An 18,506-nucleotide genomic window follows, 5' to 3' on the forward strand; every position below is an offset into this window, starting at 1 on the left:
CAGCATATACTGGGTACCCCATAATACTGAAAACCTTGTAGGTGGCAACTGGTGTGTCTTGTTTACATGCTAACAGTGATATTCATCAAAGATTTGAAATCACAAAGGAATTCTCCATCAGCACTGACCTCTGTGTTTCTTTTTGGTAGCATTTTCTGTTGGCTGAAAAAAATAATTTCCTGGGATTTTTTTAAATAATTTAATGAGTTCCATATCAGAAAAGGGGGCCCCATGCCAGTGGTGGTACTGTGAGTCTGCCTTCACATCCTGTGCTGGATCATCAGGTTTGGGGGTTTGGATCTTTTTCCAAAGCATAGAATCATAGAATTATAGAATCATAGAATGGTTTGGGTTGGAAGGGACCTTTAAAGGTCATCTAGTTCCACCCCCCCCTGCCATGGGCAGGGACACTAGACCAGGGTGCCCAAAGGCCCGTCCAACCTGGCCCTGAACGCTTCCAGGGATGGGGCATCCACAGCTTCTCTGGGCAACCTGTTCCAGTGCCTCACCACCCTCACAGTGAAGAATTTCTTCCTTATATCTAATCTAAATCTGCCCTCTTTTAGTTTAAACCCATTACCCCTTGTCCTATCACTACTTGCCCTTGTAATTGGCCCCTCTCCATCTTTCGTGTAGGCCCCCTTCAGGTACTGGAAGGCTGCTCTAAGGTCTCTCTGGAGCCTTCTCTTCTCCAGGCTGAACAGCCCCAACTCTCTCAGCCTGTGTCCATAGGAGAGGTGCACCAGCAGCATCTTTCTGGCCCTCTCTGGACTCTCTCCAACAGCTCCATGTCCTTCTCATGTTGGGGGCCCCAGACCTGGACACAGTACTTCAGGTGGGGACTCACGAGAGAGGTGTAGAGGGGCAGAATCCCCTCCCTCAAGCTGCTGGTCACGCTTCTTGTGATGCAGCCCAGGACACAATTGGCTTTCTGGGCTGTAAGTGCACATTGCCATCTTATGTTGAGCTTCTCATCAACCAACACCCACAATTCCTTCTCCTCAGGGCTGCTCTTAATCATAAAGTATGTGCTGGTGGATTTTTTACAATTTGATGGGAAGGAAATGCAGAATGGTTGTGACCTGGGTTTAGGAATCAGTCTTGTGCTGGAGTGTTAACAAGTCCATTTTGCTAACAGCATTCTTTGAATTAGAGTGAAATATTTTTTCTGTAGTGTCCTCAACTTCATGTTTTGTTCTGATTTTTTGGAAGAGGGGTGAAAACTTTGCAAATAACCTTTGATTGTTTTTCTCTCCTGAAGGGGTATGTTTCTTTCCTGGGCATAACCACTCTGCAGAGATTCTGCCAACTTGCTGTATAACTGAAATATGCTTTAATTTTATTTTTTTAAAATGTAGTAACCATTTACACAAAAGCAGGGAAAGAAGGAAAAAAAAAACCAAACATTTTAAGTCAATGCATTTACTTTCCATTCTTCCTAGCTTACTAGTTTAGTCAGCGTATGTGATACGCTGTTGTCGTAGGACAACGTAGTTGCATGAGAGAAGTGAATATGTAGAAAACACACCTTACGCTAACGTTTTTACAGCTTTCTGATACAATAGTCTGGTTTTGGAAATGAAGAGTGTCTGTCACATCCGTGTGAGGTGGCATTTCTCTGTCGTGCACTGTTCCTCTTGGCAACGGTTCTACAGTTGGTATCTGATAGCTTGGTGCAGCGCAAAAGTTGATGTCAACACAGACTTGATACCTGCTTTGACATTTGAATTTTTTCATTTCTTTCCATCACATCTCATTATGTCACTTGTCCCACCCAAAATATTATTTTGTATCCTTTTTAGAGAACACTTAAATACTGCTTTATATTAGCATTTACTCCCCTAAAAATTACTGATTGAAAAGTATGCTCTGCTGCTTCTCCCATAGAACGGTCTCATTTTTGTTCTATGTGATGAAGCTCCTAATTAGAAGTTTTAGGTCCTCTGTGTGGCTAGTGAGAGGCAGAAGACTCTACTAGAAAGTGTTTTCAGTTCATCTGACATCTTTCGAGTATCTGTCCATGACTGACTGCAGTTGGGAATCTCAATATTTTAACTCCTAACTTAGGCACCTCAGTTAAAGGCCGGTAGTGAACTTGATGAAACTGAGCCAAAATGAACTCTGAAAAGGGCAAAGGTTTATGCTCATTAATTTTTGCACTGTTTCACGATGCACTTTCAGCAGGTGTCATTAACATGCATGCATGTAAAGACACACGGAGTTAGTGACTCGTTCTTGCCTTGCTGAGCATCTGATGAATGATCTCTTGATAACAGAAGGGAGGATTTTAGTTTTAGTCCTGGAGCTGAGGTCCTAGCTCAGTTTAGTTTACCTGTATAGAGGCTACGATGCAAACTGGAAGCCACAAGCATAGGTGATAAACAATTTGCTACTTGTTACACCTCTTTCTGTTTCCAGAAGGCATACAAGGGGGAAAAATGACGTAGGATAGTCAATAATCAATATTTATTTCAATATAAATCAATATATATATTGATTCAATCAATATAAATATTGATTATTGATTATTGACAGATAATCAGTCAATATGATAAAGCTTAGGTTATTTCTAAACTGATACCATAAAGAAAACTGTTTGCTGTACACCTGTTCTGGCCATAGCTCAGCTCTGTGCATATGAGCCTACTTTACTGTGTTTAATTATGATTTTGCTCTTTTAGTATAAGACATCATTAATATTCATGTAACCAGTGTACTGGATGGTTTTGCTATATTTATTCAGCAAAGAATTAGAAGCGTGTACCTGGGCAGTATGTGTGTGTGTGTGTGTGTGGACGTGTTGGACTTCGCATGTGCCCACGGCAATGCCTAGACCTAACGCCTTAGAGGTAACGACACAGAAGTTGTCAAGCAAAACTCCATCCAAAGTTTATTTGGTAAGCGGATCTTATGGACCACTTGCGTGCTTTTATGCTTAGTCCTTGAAAGTACATTTGATGTTTACATACTCGTGCTTTATATCTCTGGCACTACTGTTTGTATTCATATATGTCTGTATAAAAGCAAAAAAAAAAAAAAAACCCTGACATTTTAAATAACTTTAATCTTTAAACACATTGCTCTGTGCTGTTACCCTGCTGCATTTACACTTCTGTGCTCTCAGCTACATGAAAAGCTGGCTGGGACATTGTATGTCTAAAGATGGCATTCAGGAGTTCTGCTCAACTGAATCATAATTTTTTCAGATACTGTAAGAGAAATTCTGCCTTTAAACATCTGCACATTGTCCACATGCCTTCACAGCCCTGCACGTGTTGGTTCCCTTGAAGAACTCGATCCCTGGCTGGATCCTCAGTATGCCTATGAAAACTCTGCCGGAAGGTCCTGTGATCAAGAGTCTTGGTCCAATCTGTTCTTAAACTGTGGAAACTCAAATACCACTGAATAAAGTCGAGCTGGCATTGCCATGATGCTGTTAGTGACACTCAGAAAGTTTGCTTTTCCTAAGGAGCAAGAATTCCTTCAGCCCATCAGAGAAAATTCAAGTGTATTATTTAGACTTACAAGAGCACGTTCACAGAGTCGCATATGCTAACAGTGCTTTTGTTTGGAAAACAAATTAAGCTCTGCAGGGAGCAAATTATGCTCCTCATATACAAAGAGTTTTCTTAGAAAATTAAAAAAAATCCTTCTTTCTGTCAGTCTCATAGATTATACATAACAATGAGAAGTCTGGAATGAAAGGTACAGAAAAAATTAAATTAATCTGGTGCCAAGGTGAAAATTTGGGCACTAATAAATAGGAAATGTAGAAAATTTAAGTAGAAAGCATGAAATCAAGTGCACGTGCCCATGCCTCACAGCACTGTGTTGGGAGGGGGCTTTAGAAGATGGTAACAGAAGAGTCTAAGGAGCCACTAACGAACTAAGCCACCATGGCATTCATGGTAAAAAAATGCAAACTTTTCTACAAAATGTTGATTGTTTACAATTTTTTTACCACTCTGTTTTACAGAAACAGTTTGATTACCCAGAAAAGTAAGCTTTGGTTAGAGCAGAGGATTGTGAATTACCATACAGTTGTTTTAAATCTTTCTACTTTCACAATATGTATTTTCACGTGGAGTCATGTAACTTCCCGAATTTCCATTTATTGATCCATAAAATAAGTATGGTAACACTCCTCTGTGGGACTTAATTCTCATAAAGCACTTTGTCATTTTTCAGCAGTAAGATTTTCTATTAACTGTGTTTGAGGTATTTGTTCTGTTGCCCAAACATACGTTTAGGATCACAGGAGATCCGTAAGATAAAATAGAAGAAAGTGCACACAGTATGTTCTTACTTCATACCAGGAGTGAAATATTATTTTTTTTGTAACTTGTGTTCATTCTTTAGTTCTTTTGCTGTCATGAAATCATGTGGGTTTGTTGATACTGAACTGTGACTGCTTGCTGATACAACAAACCAAATGGCATCTTGAATAGCTGAAGAAGAAATTATTCAAGATTTTAAAATATAACTCTATATTATATGTATTATATTGTCTTATAATATACTATACTGCACTATATTATATAGAATTCATGACTGAGCAAAATGAACGGGTAAGTCCAGAAAGTCCCGCTGTGGTGAGAGGAAAGCCCAAACCAGCCCTGTCTGGTTTTTCCTCTGCGTTTTCTTGGAAATCTGCTCGGCACAGCTGTGGTAATAAAGCAGGGAATACTTCCCTGACCCTCGTTGTTTTGCCTGCAGGTTTCTGCATACTGGGTAAAAGAAATTGTGATTAATGTGGCATTCCGTGTCAAGGGTAGACTGTAGATTACCATTAAGTGCATCATTATGTTATCTTTGAAAAATTTACTGAGTTTCACCTGACAGATAATAGCTTTTCCTCTGCCAGCACAACAGAGGAATAACAAACTAATACATGGGATGAACTAATATATATCAAAAGAAGTGTTACTTTTGACAGAGAAACAGCTTTTGCTTTTGGTAGGGTTTTGAAGGAATTTTAAAAACAACTTCCTGGCTCGTTTTCTTTCCAGCCCTGTGAAGTCGTGCACATAGTGATGCTATTGCTGCGGAGCAGGGGTGCGTGGCTGCAGGGTCTGCGGGCGAGCAGCAGAACTGCGCTTGGATGCCTCTTTACTGAGCGTTGGTCGGTGCGATGGGTCCGTTCGAAAACATAGTAGATTGCTTCCTTGCTTCTGCCCGCTGATTTGTCTCTGGAGTTCCTCATGGGCTCTGAGTTGCATAACCGGTGTGGGATTTGAGCCTTATGTTCTTTTTGTTGGTGGGTATTATATTAACCGTATCTGCACGCCCCGGTGATTAAGAGCCAATTATGCAGCAGGAACAAATACTTTCCAAAACCTTCTCTGCTCAAAAGTCGATGTGAGCCTCCAGCAACCGCTGCTTCTGCAATTAAAGCAGAGTGAACCAGCAGGTTATTTCTGAGGAAGTTTCATTGTCTGATACTTTCTTCAGTGGGTCAGAGTCTTCTTGTTTTCCAGCCTCGGTAGAGATCTGAACGTGCCTGCGAGGGGTTGTGGGCAGGGCTGTCCATTGAGAGCCAAGGTACAGGACTGAGAGAGCCTGGCTGCAATTAATGAATTCATCTGCTGTGGATCTCTTCTGAAACAAATCTTTACAATGGCTCCTGCTCCTTTCTGTCAGTCAGTGTCTGCTTTTTCATGTCCTGCCTGCTTTTCTCTCCCATTTTGTTTCTCTTAGTAAAACCTCACTCTATGTTAAGAGCCAGCGCACGGTGTCACAGCTCTCTCCTCGGCTGCAGTGCCGGTGTGATCTCCGGAAGGTACGCGCCTGTGGCGCCTCAGTTTGGAACTAGCGTTTCTTGTGCATAATCAAAACTGCCTGATTTCAAAAGTATCGAGCTCCTCTCATTGGCATCACAGCACTTAATAGCTTTGAAAGTCATGTCACTCTTTTGAATACCGGCTGTAAGTGGCATCTGGTTTTTAAGCATGGTGTTACATCCTCAGCATTGTCCTTTACCAGTCCTTGTAACAAGTAGTATTACCTGCTCAAACTTCAAATCGTAGCTGTCAAATATATTTCAACTCTTTCAGTAGAAGGCATTAGTGAAAAATATGACCATGAGGGTTTTTTTGCTTGATCTGATTTGCATACTTTTAGTGTTTTTATAAAACATTTAAACACTTTACAAAAATCCTTTACTGGTGTGGTTGAGACTATTAAACTGCAGTGATAAACAACAATTTGTTGTAAATTTAATTGTTTGGCTTTTTGTAGTCTGTTCTCATTTTAATCAAAACAAAAAAACTTCCAACTCTTTCTGCAAATCCAAAAACATGTCAACATAACCATTATCCAGTGAAGGCTTGAAGGTACTCAGTTGTCACCTTGTCATCTTGTTTTAGATATATGAAAAGCTGGATAGAAAGCCCAGATGTATAGGAGCATATATGTTCTTTATGTAGGTGGTTTGGAGGAAGCCTTTGTTTATTCTTTAATATTTATATGAAGCAGTGATCACATGAGGTGAATCATACTCATTTAAGGATCCTGCCTAAACAAAGCCCCTTGGTCAATGCCATGCTTTCTGGGAACGGACATTTAATATTCTTTGCCTTGAGGGCTCACTTCTTCTGTGAAATAAGTAGTTTCTCTTCTCTCTGCGTTGTAAAATTTACAACAGGTCTTACATACCTGAAGTTGTTGGACTGATAGACCTAGACACCAAAGTATATAAAAAAAAAAATCACAAAAGTAAAACTCCAGCAGTCCCCTCACCTTCCTACTATGGTGTTGAAGGCATAAAGGGCAGAACATAGGAGAGGTTTAGGTCAGTTTGTTCTCTGGACACATGCTCAGGCTGTGCCCTGCTTGTTTTTTCAGTGAGAGAGATATATATATATGTATGAGAGAGAGATATATATGTACACACCACTTGACTAGAGACTAGGAGCTGCCTTGGCACCCACATTGAATTATGTGCAGAGCTTGCAGATAATGTTTTTGTTGCTAACAAGATCTAAAACTCGTGACACTGCATCGTATTACACTCCCTTGAACCATTCAGGTCTTGAGCCCTGAAGTTAAAAATTAATGATGAAAGTAGGAGCAGCTGCCTGGTGACTAACCCAAAGAGCAGCTATGCCTTAGACATTGAACTTGTGCGTCATCCCAAGTGTTGAAATCTTGCAATTTAATAGCACGTTAAATAAATAACTGTTAAGTTAAATGACAGTTTTACAAATACTGTTTATTGTCACAACAATCAACAGTGACAATTCCAGTATAATGTAAGAATACATGTACCATGTTTATCGGGTTGACCAAAGCACAGCAAGGGTAGGTGATACGACCCACAGCTCTCAGAGACGCGGGGACATGGGGTGTGTTTGCCTTCAGTAGATTCACTGGCCAGCTTTCGGAAGCCCCCAGATCTGCTCAAGTCTCTGTGGCTAGTGTCTCTAGTTGGCCAGCTCTGTGCCTTCCCATGTACTTAACCGATAAAAATCACTGGACTTTGAATTGGGGGTAATTTAAACCAGGTGAATCTGGATTTCTCTCTCTAGTTGTGTATAATATTTTTGGTATTTTGACTGATCGTTATCACAAGAAACCTCTGTCGTTAAGTATGAGAGGAGTTTCCATAAATAAAGGTGTCATTAACCTTGACATGTTACTTAATGGTATGTACTGTGATGTTGATAGGTGTGGCAATGCCCAGTATTTTATGATAGGCAATGTCCTGCATCTTCAGAACTGACTGGTTATATAATAATTCTGAAAGTTGTAACATGAATATAATTCTGTGCCGTCTACTTGATTTCAGCTAGTGTAAATTGCGTATAATGAGATCCTGGCATTTGACAGGACAAAAATCATTAACTGATGTTGGGCATTTGAATCTCATTAATGTCCTTCATTTTACCTGTATAATTCACTTATTTCATGACACAAGTGTGACATACTGATTTCACAAACATATGTGTCATTATAATAAAGTAGGTTAAATCTGTTGTAGCCACAGTGGTATTGCAAATAAATTGAACTACATCTTCAAGCAATTCGGCAGACAAATGCACATTTCAGAATCCTGGCTCAGGAATCTAGCAGTAAACTAAGAAATAGTCGATAAGAGTTTGAAAATTACAAATTTTGCATTTCTCTATTATCTGCAAAAGACTAAAAAAAAGAAATTCAATAAAATTATCCTCCATCTTCCCACCGTCTTTTAAATTTGTGTGCCATTAAAAAATGCAGGAATGCGTGGGTCATTGTAACAGCTTTCTTGGTTTGTCCTTTTTCCTCCAAGGTTTAGCAACTTCCCCCAGTGGTTAGTACAGCACTCCAAGCAACTAATCCTGTATCTATAAACTGTAATGTCAAAGGATTAATGTGTGCCTGGGAACGCAGGTCAAATCTGCTTTAGATCACAACAGTTTGAGTTCAGCTCCTAGCTGGAATATCACAAAACTACCATATAATTTAGTACAAGTCTTGCATTCCTATACTTCAGCTGCTGGTTGCCTTTAATAAAAAGAGGCCCAGGATTGATTTCCCTGAGAATGTATTTTTCTTTGTCTAAAACCAAAGTAGTATCAGCTGGAAAGTAGAAGTATTTCTTAAAATAGTTCTGTATTAGATATAAATAGCACTTTCAAAATCTGCTTTTAAAATGCTGTAGAAAGTACAGTACAGTAAGTTACTGATATTTCCTGCATTTCTGCTGTTTGCTGTGTTACAATGTCCAGATCTTGCAAGCATCTCTCGGTGCCTTCCACTGCGTAGCTGCTGAGCCCCGTGGTGCTGCACACAGACACGGTGGCATACAGCAGCTGAGTCTCTTTTGACAGTAAAGACAATTATTTTTAAATATTTTTTACATTGCGTAGAATGGTGTATATGTAGTAAGCAGACATAGATAACTACATCTGCTTTATTTATGTTGAGTCACCAGCAAAGCACAGCAATTTATACCTAATTACCTGCAAATGTAATATCCAGAATCTCTCTCAGTTTGCTTTCTTGGTACTTCTGTTATGTATTGTAGTCATGTATCTTTGATCGCGTTTCCTATATGAATTCTTGTAATACGTTTTTACTTTCCAGGAAAAAGTGGCAGATATCCTTTTAGAATATTTGTTTGATCTTAACATTGAAATATAATTGAGAGTAGGTATATTAATTTACTTTTGGTTAACGTGGGTGGGGTTTTTCATTAATTTCATCCTATTTTAAGGCTACAGTGTATTCTATTATCATAACATAAAATAATTACCAGCTTTAGAATATGGCTGTTTCATTACAACATATAAAAAGCAATATTGTGTGCCACTGTACACGTCTCAGTGAAGGGGCTGTGTGCTTTTCGACTCTTGTTCTGGTCAGGTTTACCAATATTGAACTGCAAATTGAAAACCCTGTGTGTTGTCAAACTGTCAATTACCATCACAGTGGATGACATTTTTTAATTTGGTTGGTTGATTTACTTAGAGAAAATAGTTGACCGGATGAAGTAAACAGCCGCGTACTTTTGCTGACATGAAAAACCCGCCTGAAATGACGGTTCCTGCCTGCTGCCCTCTGGTGGGGTCGCCGTCCTGGAGCAAGTGGCCGTGCTCACGTTCCTGGGTGCTTGTTCCAAAACCGATAGAACCAAGCATTTATTTCATAACCACCTTCTTGTTTGCTTCGTCTTTTAAAAAACTCAGCCTGGGCACCCCGCGAAGCCTGCCTGCTGTCTGAGGTGCAAAACGCCTGGAAACCCAACTTCATTTCAAGCGGAGACTCGTTTAAAAATTAAGTGCGCTGTGGGACTTTGCTGACAGTCGTTTTCTCATGGCCTGACAGGTTCTTCGCTCTGTGCTGCTGTTTCCGACGATCGAGCGTATGGCTCAGTCCCCTCAAGGAAAGCTCATGACCCCTTTGCTGTGCAAACTTCGTTACGTTCTGTACATGCCCGTCTACCTGCTGTCCTTTCTACCAGAGGGAGTCAAAGCCTCCCTGGTGCGGTTTGCTCTGCGAGGAATGAAGACCTGTGATGAATCTTCCATAACAACCTCCGTAAATCTCTTCAGCGTGGACTGCATTGGTGAGCACATTTTGTTGGTTGGGTTTGGGTTTTTTTTGTTACACAAGCTTTTGTATTGTTCTCATTTAGTAAATGTTGATGTAGTTTGGTGGGCAACAGCTTAATACTAAAGCATGAATAAGTTTTGAAGGACAGGTCTAATCTTTTCTCAAAGTAAGACCATAGGTACAGGAAAATCTCAAATGAGTCAATTTTGAGAAAAAGTGTTACGGGGAAAATAACAAATAAAATATTTCCCCAAAGAATATGTATTTCTTAAGAAAACCTATACCAACCTATACTACTAACAGTATCTCACATGATTAAAATACTGGTTTACAATCTTTTGTGTTACATATGTCTGCTTACTTTTTGCATTTCATTCGTATTGGATGGTGAAAATAGATCAGTAATCAATTTCACAAAGGGTTCTTTGCGTCTGTTTTTTTAAAGCTGTGATTTAACCAGCTGTATAGATTTTGTCATCTGAATTGGAACATTGGTAAATTCAGAAAAGGACCTTTAGTCGACAAAAATGCATAGAAATTACTTTATGCACAGAAGAATTTCAGCACTTTTCTGGGCACACGGAGAAAGATTAACGTTCCTCCAGTGCATATTGTACGCATATTTTGCACATTCTAGCAAGAGAAACAGCTTTAAGAAGCGGAATAATTTCACCTAAATTATGTTAAGTTTAGAATGAAAACCAGAACGTGGATTGTGCTATACTCCAGGTATTTTGGTAAGTTAGCAGTTGAAAACAATTTGGAATAGAATTGACGTGCTAACGCAGTAATAATAGCAAGAAGGAAGTTTTGATTGCATTAATAGTAGTAAAAACACATTCCTACATTTCCAGTTGTGCTCTGTCTTCTATCAGTTAAATTTTACCGACTAATCGTCCAACCAGATGTGCCAGAGTAACTGTGGTCGCAGCGAGGTCCTGTACCGTTCGCGGGAATCTGTGGATGTGTTGGTCTGTATTGGAGGCTCGCTGCAGGACTGTACAGAGACTGACAGCGGGGTGGGCAGCGAGGGTTCGTACTGCCAAACCGAGACAGCCCCGCTGATGTTGTACGACCCTGGCATAACGACAGTCGCTCCGTTGCAGTACCCGCTGCCTGCCAAAACCAGGCTCCCGGTCCATAATGGAAATTTCTGATAGGAGTCCTGTGGTTTGTTGCTTGAGCTCCTATTAATTTATGGCAGGTTTATGATGACCGAGGAGAAAGCAAGCATGCAATCATATGCACACTAGGCTTTCAGGCTTCTTCTTTTGATAATTTGGTCTCGGAGAAAGGTATGTGAAGGTCCGTGGGGTCACACCTCCACAAGCCAGGAAGCCTTCCCTGGTCCCCACAGATAAACTCTTACCTCTCAAAACAGGCTGTCCACATCCAGAGTTGTATTGGAAATGGTCCTTGGCCTGCATTAACCTCCAAAAAAGCGTGGCCAGCCATTGTCTGTGAGTGCTGTTTGGCCCAGACCACAGCAGTGGCAGGAATAACGTCACAGAACGGATTTTGTGTGCTGCTGTTGGAGCCGGACTCTCCGAGCTCTTTAGTCCCCGGGTGAATGAGCCCGGTTGATGTGTACGTGTTGTAATTTTCTGTGTGTGCCAGTGTCTGATCAGTGTGCAAGCTGTACGGTAAATTGAGGCAAGGAACCAGGCTGAAGGCTCTTTAGGATGTGATCTCTGCCTATGTTCAATTTATTGACTGAATTCGTTACACCAGAATGAAAACCCCTGTGAGCCAATGTCTTGTAAAACTTGCATAAATAGTCTTTACTGATGCAACTGGTTCCTTTGGGCTTGTGATATCATCTCTTTCAAACAGAATTCCCCTTTGGTTTCATCTTTGGAAACTGGTGGTGTTTTACAACCCAGTGACTCAGGACCACATGTGTGGATTAATAATCTTAGGCTTTCCAGAGATTGCCTGTTAACCTTCTCTTGTATTGTTTGCGGACAATAGAAAATGTTACCATTCAGCAAAAATTCTCTAAACCTAGCACAACAACCGAGTCTGTTTTATGGGACTGCGCATCTGTGAGTTACTGAAGCCCCTGAATTTGTGGTAAATGTTTTTCTCATTGATTCCTCGTCCCTTAATAAACTGCTAGATACGGTTCAGAAGCGTTGAGCAAATGAAGTTGTTTCTCCTCTCCAGGAAGGTTGCATGTCAACTCATTAAAAATAGACATATTGCCTTTGGCACGTACATCTGTTGCATTACTGTAATTGTAATAAAAGCTGTGATTAAGGGCAGAAAAGATGGTAAAAGTTTCCTTAGAACTAATACGTCCGTTAAAACAAACCAACCTGCCAGGGATTTGTTACCACATCCAAAGCTTAGTCACAACAATGTTTTCTCTCCTCTGAAAGGAAATGAGATTTGAAAACATAATTATAGCGGAACTCTAAGACCGAGTGCCGCTCCCGTTGACATCGAGAGTGAAATGCTCCATTCAGTGGCAGCAGAATCAGGCCCTTGGTTGAAAGAGTCCGTGAAGGAAGAATTATGTTACCTATCTGTCCCGCTGTTTCAAATTATGTTCCCGTTTCTTATCCAAGCTCGTCTCTCCGTTGCCCTAACTTTATAGTTGATGATACATAGAAGCCCAGTCACACAGCAGAAGGCGTTGCGATGACACTGTGCAGAAAGGTAACATCATCTAACGTCTTGTCCCAGTGGGGAAATGGTACAGAAAGAGGAGAGATAGCAGGGACTGTAAAGAAAGTGGATTCTGAGGAAGAATGGGAAGACACATTGTGTAAATAATAAAGGCCCTATTAGAAATAAGCTAACAGGTCTGAAGGCAGTTTGCCTACATGGATTAAACTTCTAGCAAAGATATCTTAGGGTAGAAAAAGCCTTACAATCAACAAAATAGCATTTGAGTACTTGTATTCATGAATCTAGGAGATGAATAGAGAGCAAAATTAGACATTAATGACCTTGAGTTATCTGAAACATTGTCACTCTGTTTATTCAGGCTAGGAAAACAAGGCTAACCGTATCTAGCACAGTGGTGGCGGTTCTACAAATCATGTACAGTCCTGCAATGCTGGAATACTTTGGCACTCCAGCGCGTTGAAATTTGTAAACATTTCTTCGGTGACAGATGCCAGTAGCAGACTTACAGTGACAGTAAACCATTCTATCTACACGGGACAGGATTTATTGTCCAGCCGTTTGACTGGCAAACTTCCTCCATTTGTTTCTGTAAAATTTCCACAAAAGCACAGACATTACATAATCAGTAAACACCGCAAAGCTTTTTCGAAAGGCGGGCTCGCAGGTCAGAGGTTAACGTCTGGATGACAGTGAAGATACAGATAAGCACAATAGCAAGAAAAACCTCCAACTGGCCCAAATGAGGTGCGTCCTTTGTGATCTTGAACCTGTGACTTCCCTGGAGGAATCTCCCTGTTTGTTTAACCTATTCGGGGAGCGGGGGGAGCGCGTTGGTCCGGGGCAGGGGAGGTCTGCTTTGTGCAGTGCAGGCAGGTTGGGAAGGAGGGGACTCGGAAACCCGAAACGAAGGTTTCAGATGGGTTTGGGCTGTCACACGAGTGAAAGCTGGAGACAGTAGATTTCCCGTTTATTTTAAGCATCCAAGAGATGTTGTAAGAAGACAAGGAGCTAAGATTAAACTTCAGAGTTTGGATTCAAATTTTATCTTGATCGAAGTGTGGAGACATTCCGATTTCATGTGGAGTGTTTACTTTTCCCTCATTTTACAGAGAAAAAAGGGCTAAGGCAGTTTCACGCACTCCACTCTTCCTCCCACAGGACTGCGTAAGAAGTGAGAGTCCTGACTAGGTACTGAGGCTTGTCTCCCAGCGGTAACTACTTCTCTCTGTTGACTGTTCAGGATGGCAAAATTACATCCCTGAAGTGCCTGCTATAGAGTAAAAACATTTCTCATAGGATAAAATTTGCGGAACTGTGAAATAGCATCTGTGAGATAAATTTGTATCAAAAGCCAGTGAAATGTAAGCTTGCAATAGGTATGAAAATGGAACATAAGCTTTTACATTGACTAAGTTATTTTAAACTTTTATCTCCAGGGAGCCAACTGGAAAATTTCATTCTGGGTTTGAATTATCCCGACCTTGGGAGTTATCATGTCTTGAGGTCTGTTTCTATTCCATTTCTCTCTTCTTAATCAGAGAGAATTTAAATATGACATTATGGGTGGTCTTCATCTGACCACTGCGGACATCATGCTGTCCCAATAGTTGGGATCTGAAGCAGGTCAGGTGGATCACACCCGACAGATGACTGTTTCTCTTTACTGGCTACAAAGGGACTCTCTCTTTGCTAGATACATAAATTGGAGGAGATAAAATCCCATTCTGTATCTACTGGCCATTTGTTTTGCTGCAGACATCAGAAAACAATGGGATCTGAATTGTCCGTGCAGCCTTTACCCTTGCTGCCAGAAGGACAGTCAGAAATCCCATGCTTTGGCTGCGTTGAATTTACAGCTGGTTTCTAGTGACAGTCCTGTCGTTTGTTTCCTGCTGCCTTTGAAAATTCATTTCACATCTCCATCTCCATTTCCTGACAAGTAAGACGGGAAATTTTTGATGAGTTTTTTCTGGAGACTGAAATGCTATAGAAACACCCATCTAACTGAAATACTTGGGTAAGAACAGTGCGTGGAGTTGTATTCGTGGCACTCAGTAGCCCCTCCACCTGTTCTGCTCATATTTTTCAGAGTTAAAAAAACAATGTTTGAAGTATTAGGTAAGCACTTGATAAACGAATTCACCTGAAATGGTGAAATAAGAGTGCTTTGCCCCCTAAAGGGTATTTTGAAAAGTTATATGACCACATAGCTAAAATTAGTTTACTTTTCTTTCTTTGTTTTTAAATTAAAATGGTGTTCTTTTCTTGCACTGAAATTAAAATTTAACTCCTAAAAGTAACAGAAGGTACAATGAGCACCTCTAAATTCAGCACAGAAGGCAGGGCTCTTTTGATTTTGTTGTACAGAACTAAAACTCTCCATCGAGTAAAAAGCCAAGGGGGCATTGCCCATTATATTCTCATCTAGGTCGTATTATTTCAAACACTGTAACAGCGCACTTAAAAAAGAACTTGTTATTGAAGGCAAGCAATGAGCTATTGCCCAGCATCACATAGCTGATCAGCAGCAGAACTGTACATAGACCTACATCCCGGGGCAGCAGCGGATCTAGTGAGCCTGCTTAACCATTAGTTTAGCCTTATAAATACATATACCTATGTCAGTCATGAGCAGCTTCCACAAACCGCATTCACTAGACAGGCATGCAGGGCATTTTAAAATAGAGGCAGAGGACAGACTTTTTAGTAGGACCTGTTGCAATAGGACAAGCAGTAATGATTTTAAACTAAAAGAGGGTAGACTCAGACTGGATTTAAGGAAGAAATTTTTTTATGATGAGGGTGGAGAAATACTGGAACAGGTTGCCCAGAGAGGTGGTAGGTGCCCCATCCCTGTACATATTCCAGGTCAGGTTGGATGGGGCTTTGAGCAACCTGATGTAGTTGAAGATGTCCCTACCCATGTCAGGGGGTTGGACCTAGGTGACCTTTAAGGTCCCTTCCAACCCAAACCATTCTATGATTCTATGACAGAAACTGATACCACAGAGGATTTCAGGTAGTACCTTGCAATCTCACACCTACATTTTTCATAGTGGGCAGGAGAATAAAAGCTTTCTCTCCCCCTTCACCACTGGGCAACTGTGCAGATCTTTGAACATAGACCAGTAAATTTTCAAGTTGATTTTCCAGGCTGACTGAAATCAAAGCCGTGGCAGTAAAAAGTGATTGCTTTGTTTCTTCTGATGAACGTAGGTTTTAGATAACTTCTGGCTATAATGCAGAAATCATTTCAAGGATAATTTTCTACTTTTCTAATTAAATATGTATAGAATTTCAGACATGATGTATATAGCTGGACAAAATTTCAGAGAGCGCAGAAATTACTGACATGGTATGTAAATTGCATCTACATAAACTAAATAATGTTAAATCTGGACAGTGTAGTGTAATATATCACAGGTGAGGAAAAGGATGAAGCTCAGCAGGTCTCCTCTCTTCCTCCTGTGTGCATTCTTTGAGACAAAGTGGGGCAGAAAGAGGTCAACATGATACAGCAGATTATCTCCCTCCCTCTCGCTATCATCTAACTAATGAGGATTGAAGAGAAGTCTTTCCTGAAATCAGGTAACTCTACAGCTGTCTCTTACAAGATGTTTTCTGCCTGTACCTGAATTTCTACTGCCAGGTATTGCCGAGGGGCAGAAGGCTGCTTTAGGTAACCCAGCAGCGCTAAATCATCTGCTTCTGCAGAGTTTCTCGGCAGGCTCCTGTGTGCTGTCACAGTTCAGTCCTATCCACTTCTGACATTTTAAGTGATGATCGTAATATGTATTTCTGCAAAGTGTTTAAGAGCGTGTTTCCTTACCTGTGGAAACACAGTAATATTTTATCACCTGCTTCGCAGGAAAAGGGGCCAAAGAATAACAGTCTTTAATATTTTCATGTTTCCTCTGCTACTGTTTATTTTCCTGTGTGATGCCTGACTAAAATGTTTGTTTAATGTAGTCGGACAACTCACCTTACCAAGGCAGCACTTAAGCTGACGGAAAAACCTCACATCTGCTTCATTCTTTCTGCTTTCACATCTGAGTGAACTAAACTTTTCCTTATTTCAGAGTAGGATGCTCATATTAAATTACTGGAAGAAGGCAACAACTTTTATGTATTTATAGTCCTATTTATTTTTTAAAGTCAATCTGATTCATAATTTACCCTATTTCCGAAAGAAAGAAAGATGTTTAACAAGGACTTTTATTACTTGCAAAAGCTTTTACTTTCCTGTAAAAACCTTGTGAAAATAATAGTAATAATGTGGAAATTTCTCATTGGGTTCATTTCTGTTAATTATTCCTCTTTTTCTTCTTGGGGGGCAGGGGGGGAACCCAACATAAAAAACTCCCATCGTAAATATTACTCATAAGGCGTGAATGTTTTGATAGTGGAACTGCTGATCATTTCCATGAAATGTGAGGCACAGTTGGGATTTGGTTGGGGAAGGGGAGATTGTTTATTCACCCCTGGTGGGGTTTCATCCCCAGGGATACCATTTACTCCCACTGACTTGCAGTGAATCTACTGATGCGTTGCAAATGGCATGAAAAAAAGGAGGGGGTAACATCAACAAAGCAGAAGGGATGTTGAAAATAAGTATATGCCAGTTAAGGGCTAGCAGCTACAGTTGCTTTGTTTTAGCCAGTGCCAGACAGAGTCATCTGAAAATTAGCACTTGATTTTCCCTGGGCCCAGTGCAAAGCCCCTGAATTCAGGGGAAGGATTCCCTTCTGCAGTAGGCTCCTGCCTTTTGTCTCAGAGGTGTTTGTCTAAACTCCCCCAAGGAATATATGAAGTAGAGCTCATGGCTCTGTCGTAACTCGTGTTTACTGGTTGGGAATTTAGCTTGATTTGTTGAACTCTTTCATCATGCAGTACCAACAAAGTATTTAAACACACGCTAAATCCATACCCATGGGTAAATTATAGGCGTTTGTGTCTTGGAATAAAGGGGTTTTTGAAAATGACATTTGCAAAGCTGCTAACTAATGCAATACCTGGCATTCCGCGTGCCTAAAGGGGACACCAGTCTGGATGTAATTCCTAGTGTCAGCTAAAACAAAATTGCAGTCTGCTTTGCTGCTGCTTCTTCGCATGACAATGTCCACCAGCACTCACCATCTCCCTTGCCTAATTCTCTAACATGACAATATTGACAAGGGGAAAATGTCTACAGAGTCTTCACGGATCTCTGGAGGAAATGCTGGCTTATCTTGAGCAATCCAGGGGTGCAGGAGATTGCTCGCTGGTTAGTGCAATGGTCAGGTGTATTTAAAATGAGCTTTAAAAACAGTAGTTTATGTTTAACAAAGGGTGGTGTAAAGTTCACCTTTCATACCACTCAAAGCCACTCCACCTGAGAGGAAGTTCACTTCATTCAAAGCACAGGTGTTCCAGTTGCTGAATTTCATCAGGGTTCCTCAAGAAAGACTCAGCATCAGGTCCCAATCCAGAAAAGCATTTAAACTGACCTCCATATACCTAGTCACATGCATAAACCCTTGTCTATTAGAGCGTATTAATCCCAGTAGAGCTCAGACAGGAACCACAGTGTGGAGGTGCTAAACTACTGCTGTGGACGGTGTCCATCTTGGCCACTCCCTGTGGGACGGAGCACCACCTACACCAGACCCTTGTATGCCCCTCTGGCAGGGTGAGAGAACAGACACTTTCCACAACCAAAAATCTGTACCCTAGCAGAAGTCCCATCATCACAGCCATCTGCCAGGGTATGTGAGAGCTTAAACAGGAGATGAATTTTTCCAGCTAAGGGATAGTTTTGTCATTTGAAGGTGATGGGAGTTGTTCCAAAGTAACTTAGG

At 40.8% G+C, this 18,506-nt stretch overlaps 1 protein-coding gene across 3 annotated transcripts in view; it reads left to right on the top strand.

Moving 5' to 3' along the window:
* LDAH (lipid droplet associated hydrolase) overlaps window positions 1-18,506 on the top strand; it is a 130,091-nt gene that overhangs the window by 79,883 nt on the left and 31,702 nt on the right. For all 3 annotated transcript variants that reach the window (XM_075750522.1, XM_075750521.1, XM_075750520.1), the window contains one exon: window positions 9,808-10,048. In XM_075750522.1, the coding sequence (XP_075606637.1) occupies window positions 9,808-10,048 (241 nt within the window). The remainder of the gene's footprint in view (window positions 1-9,807; window positions 10,049-18,506) is intronic.

The sequence above is a fragment of the Balearica regulorum genome, chromosome 3 (assembly GCF_011004875.1).
Source record: "Balearica regulorum gibbericeps isolate bBalReg1 chromosome 3, bBalReg1.pri, whole genome shotgun sequence".
Lineage (NCBI taxonomy): Eukaryota > Metazoa > Chordata > Aves > Gruiformes > Gruidae > Balearica > Balearica regulorum.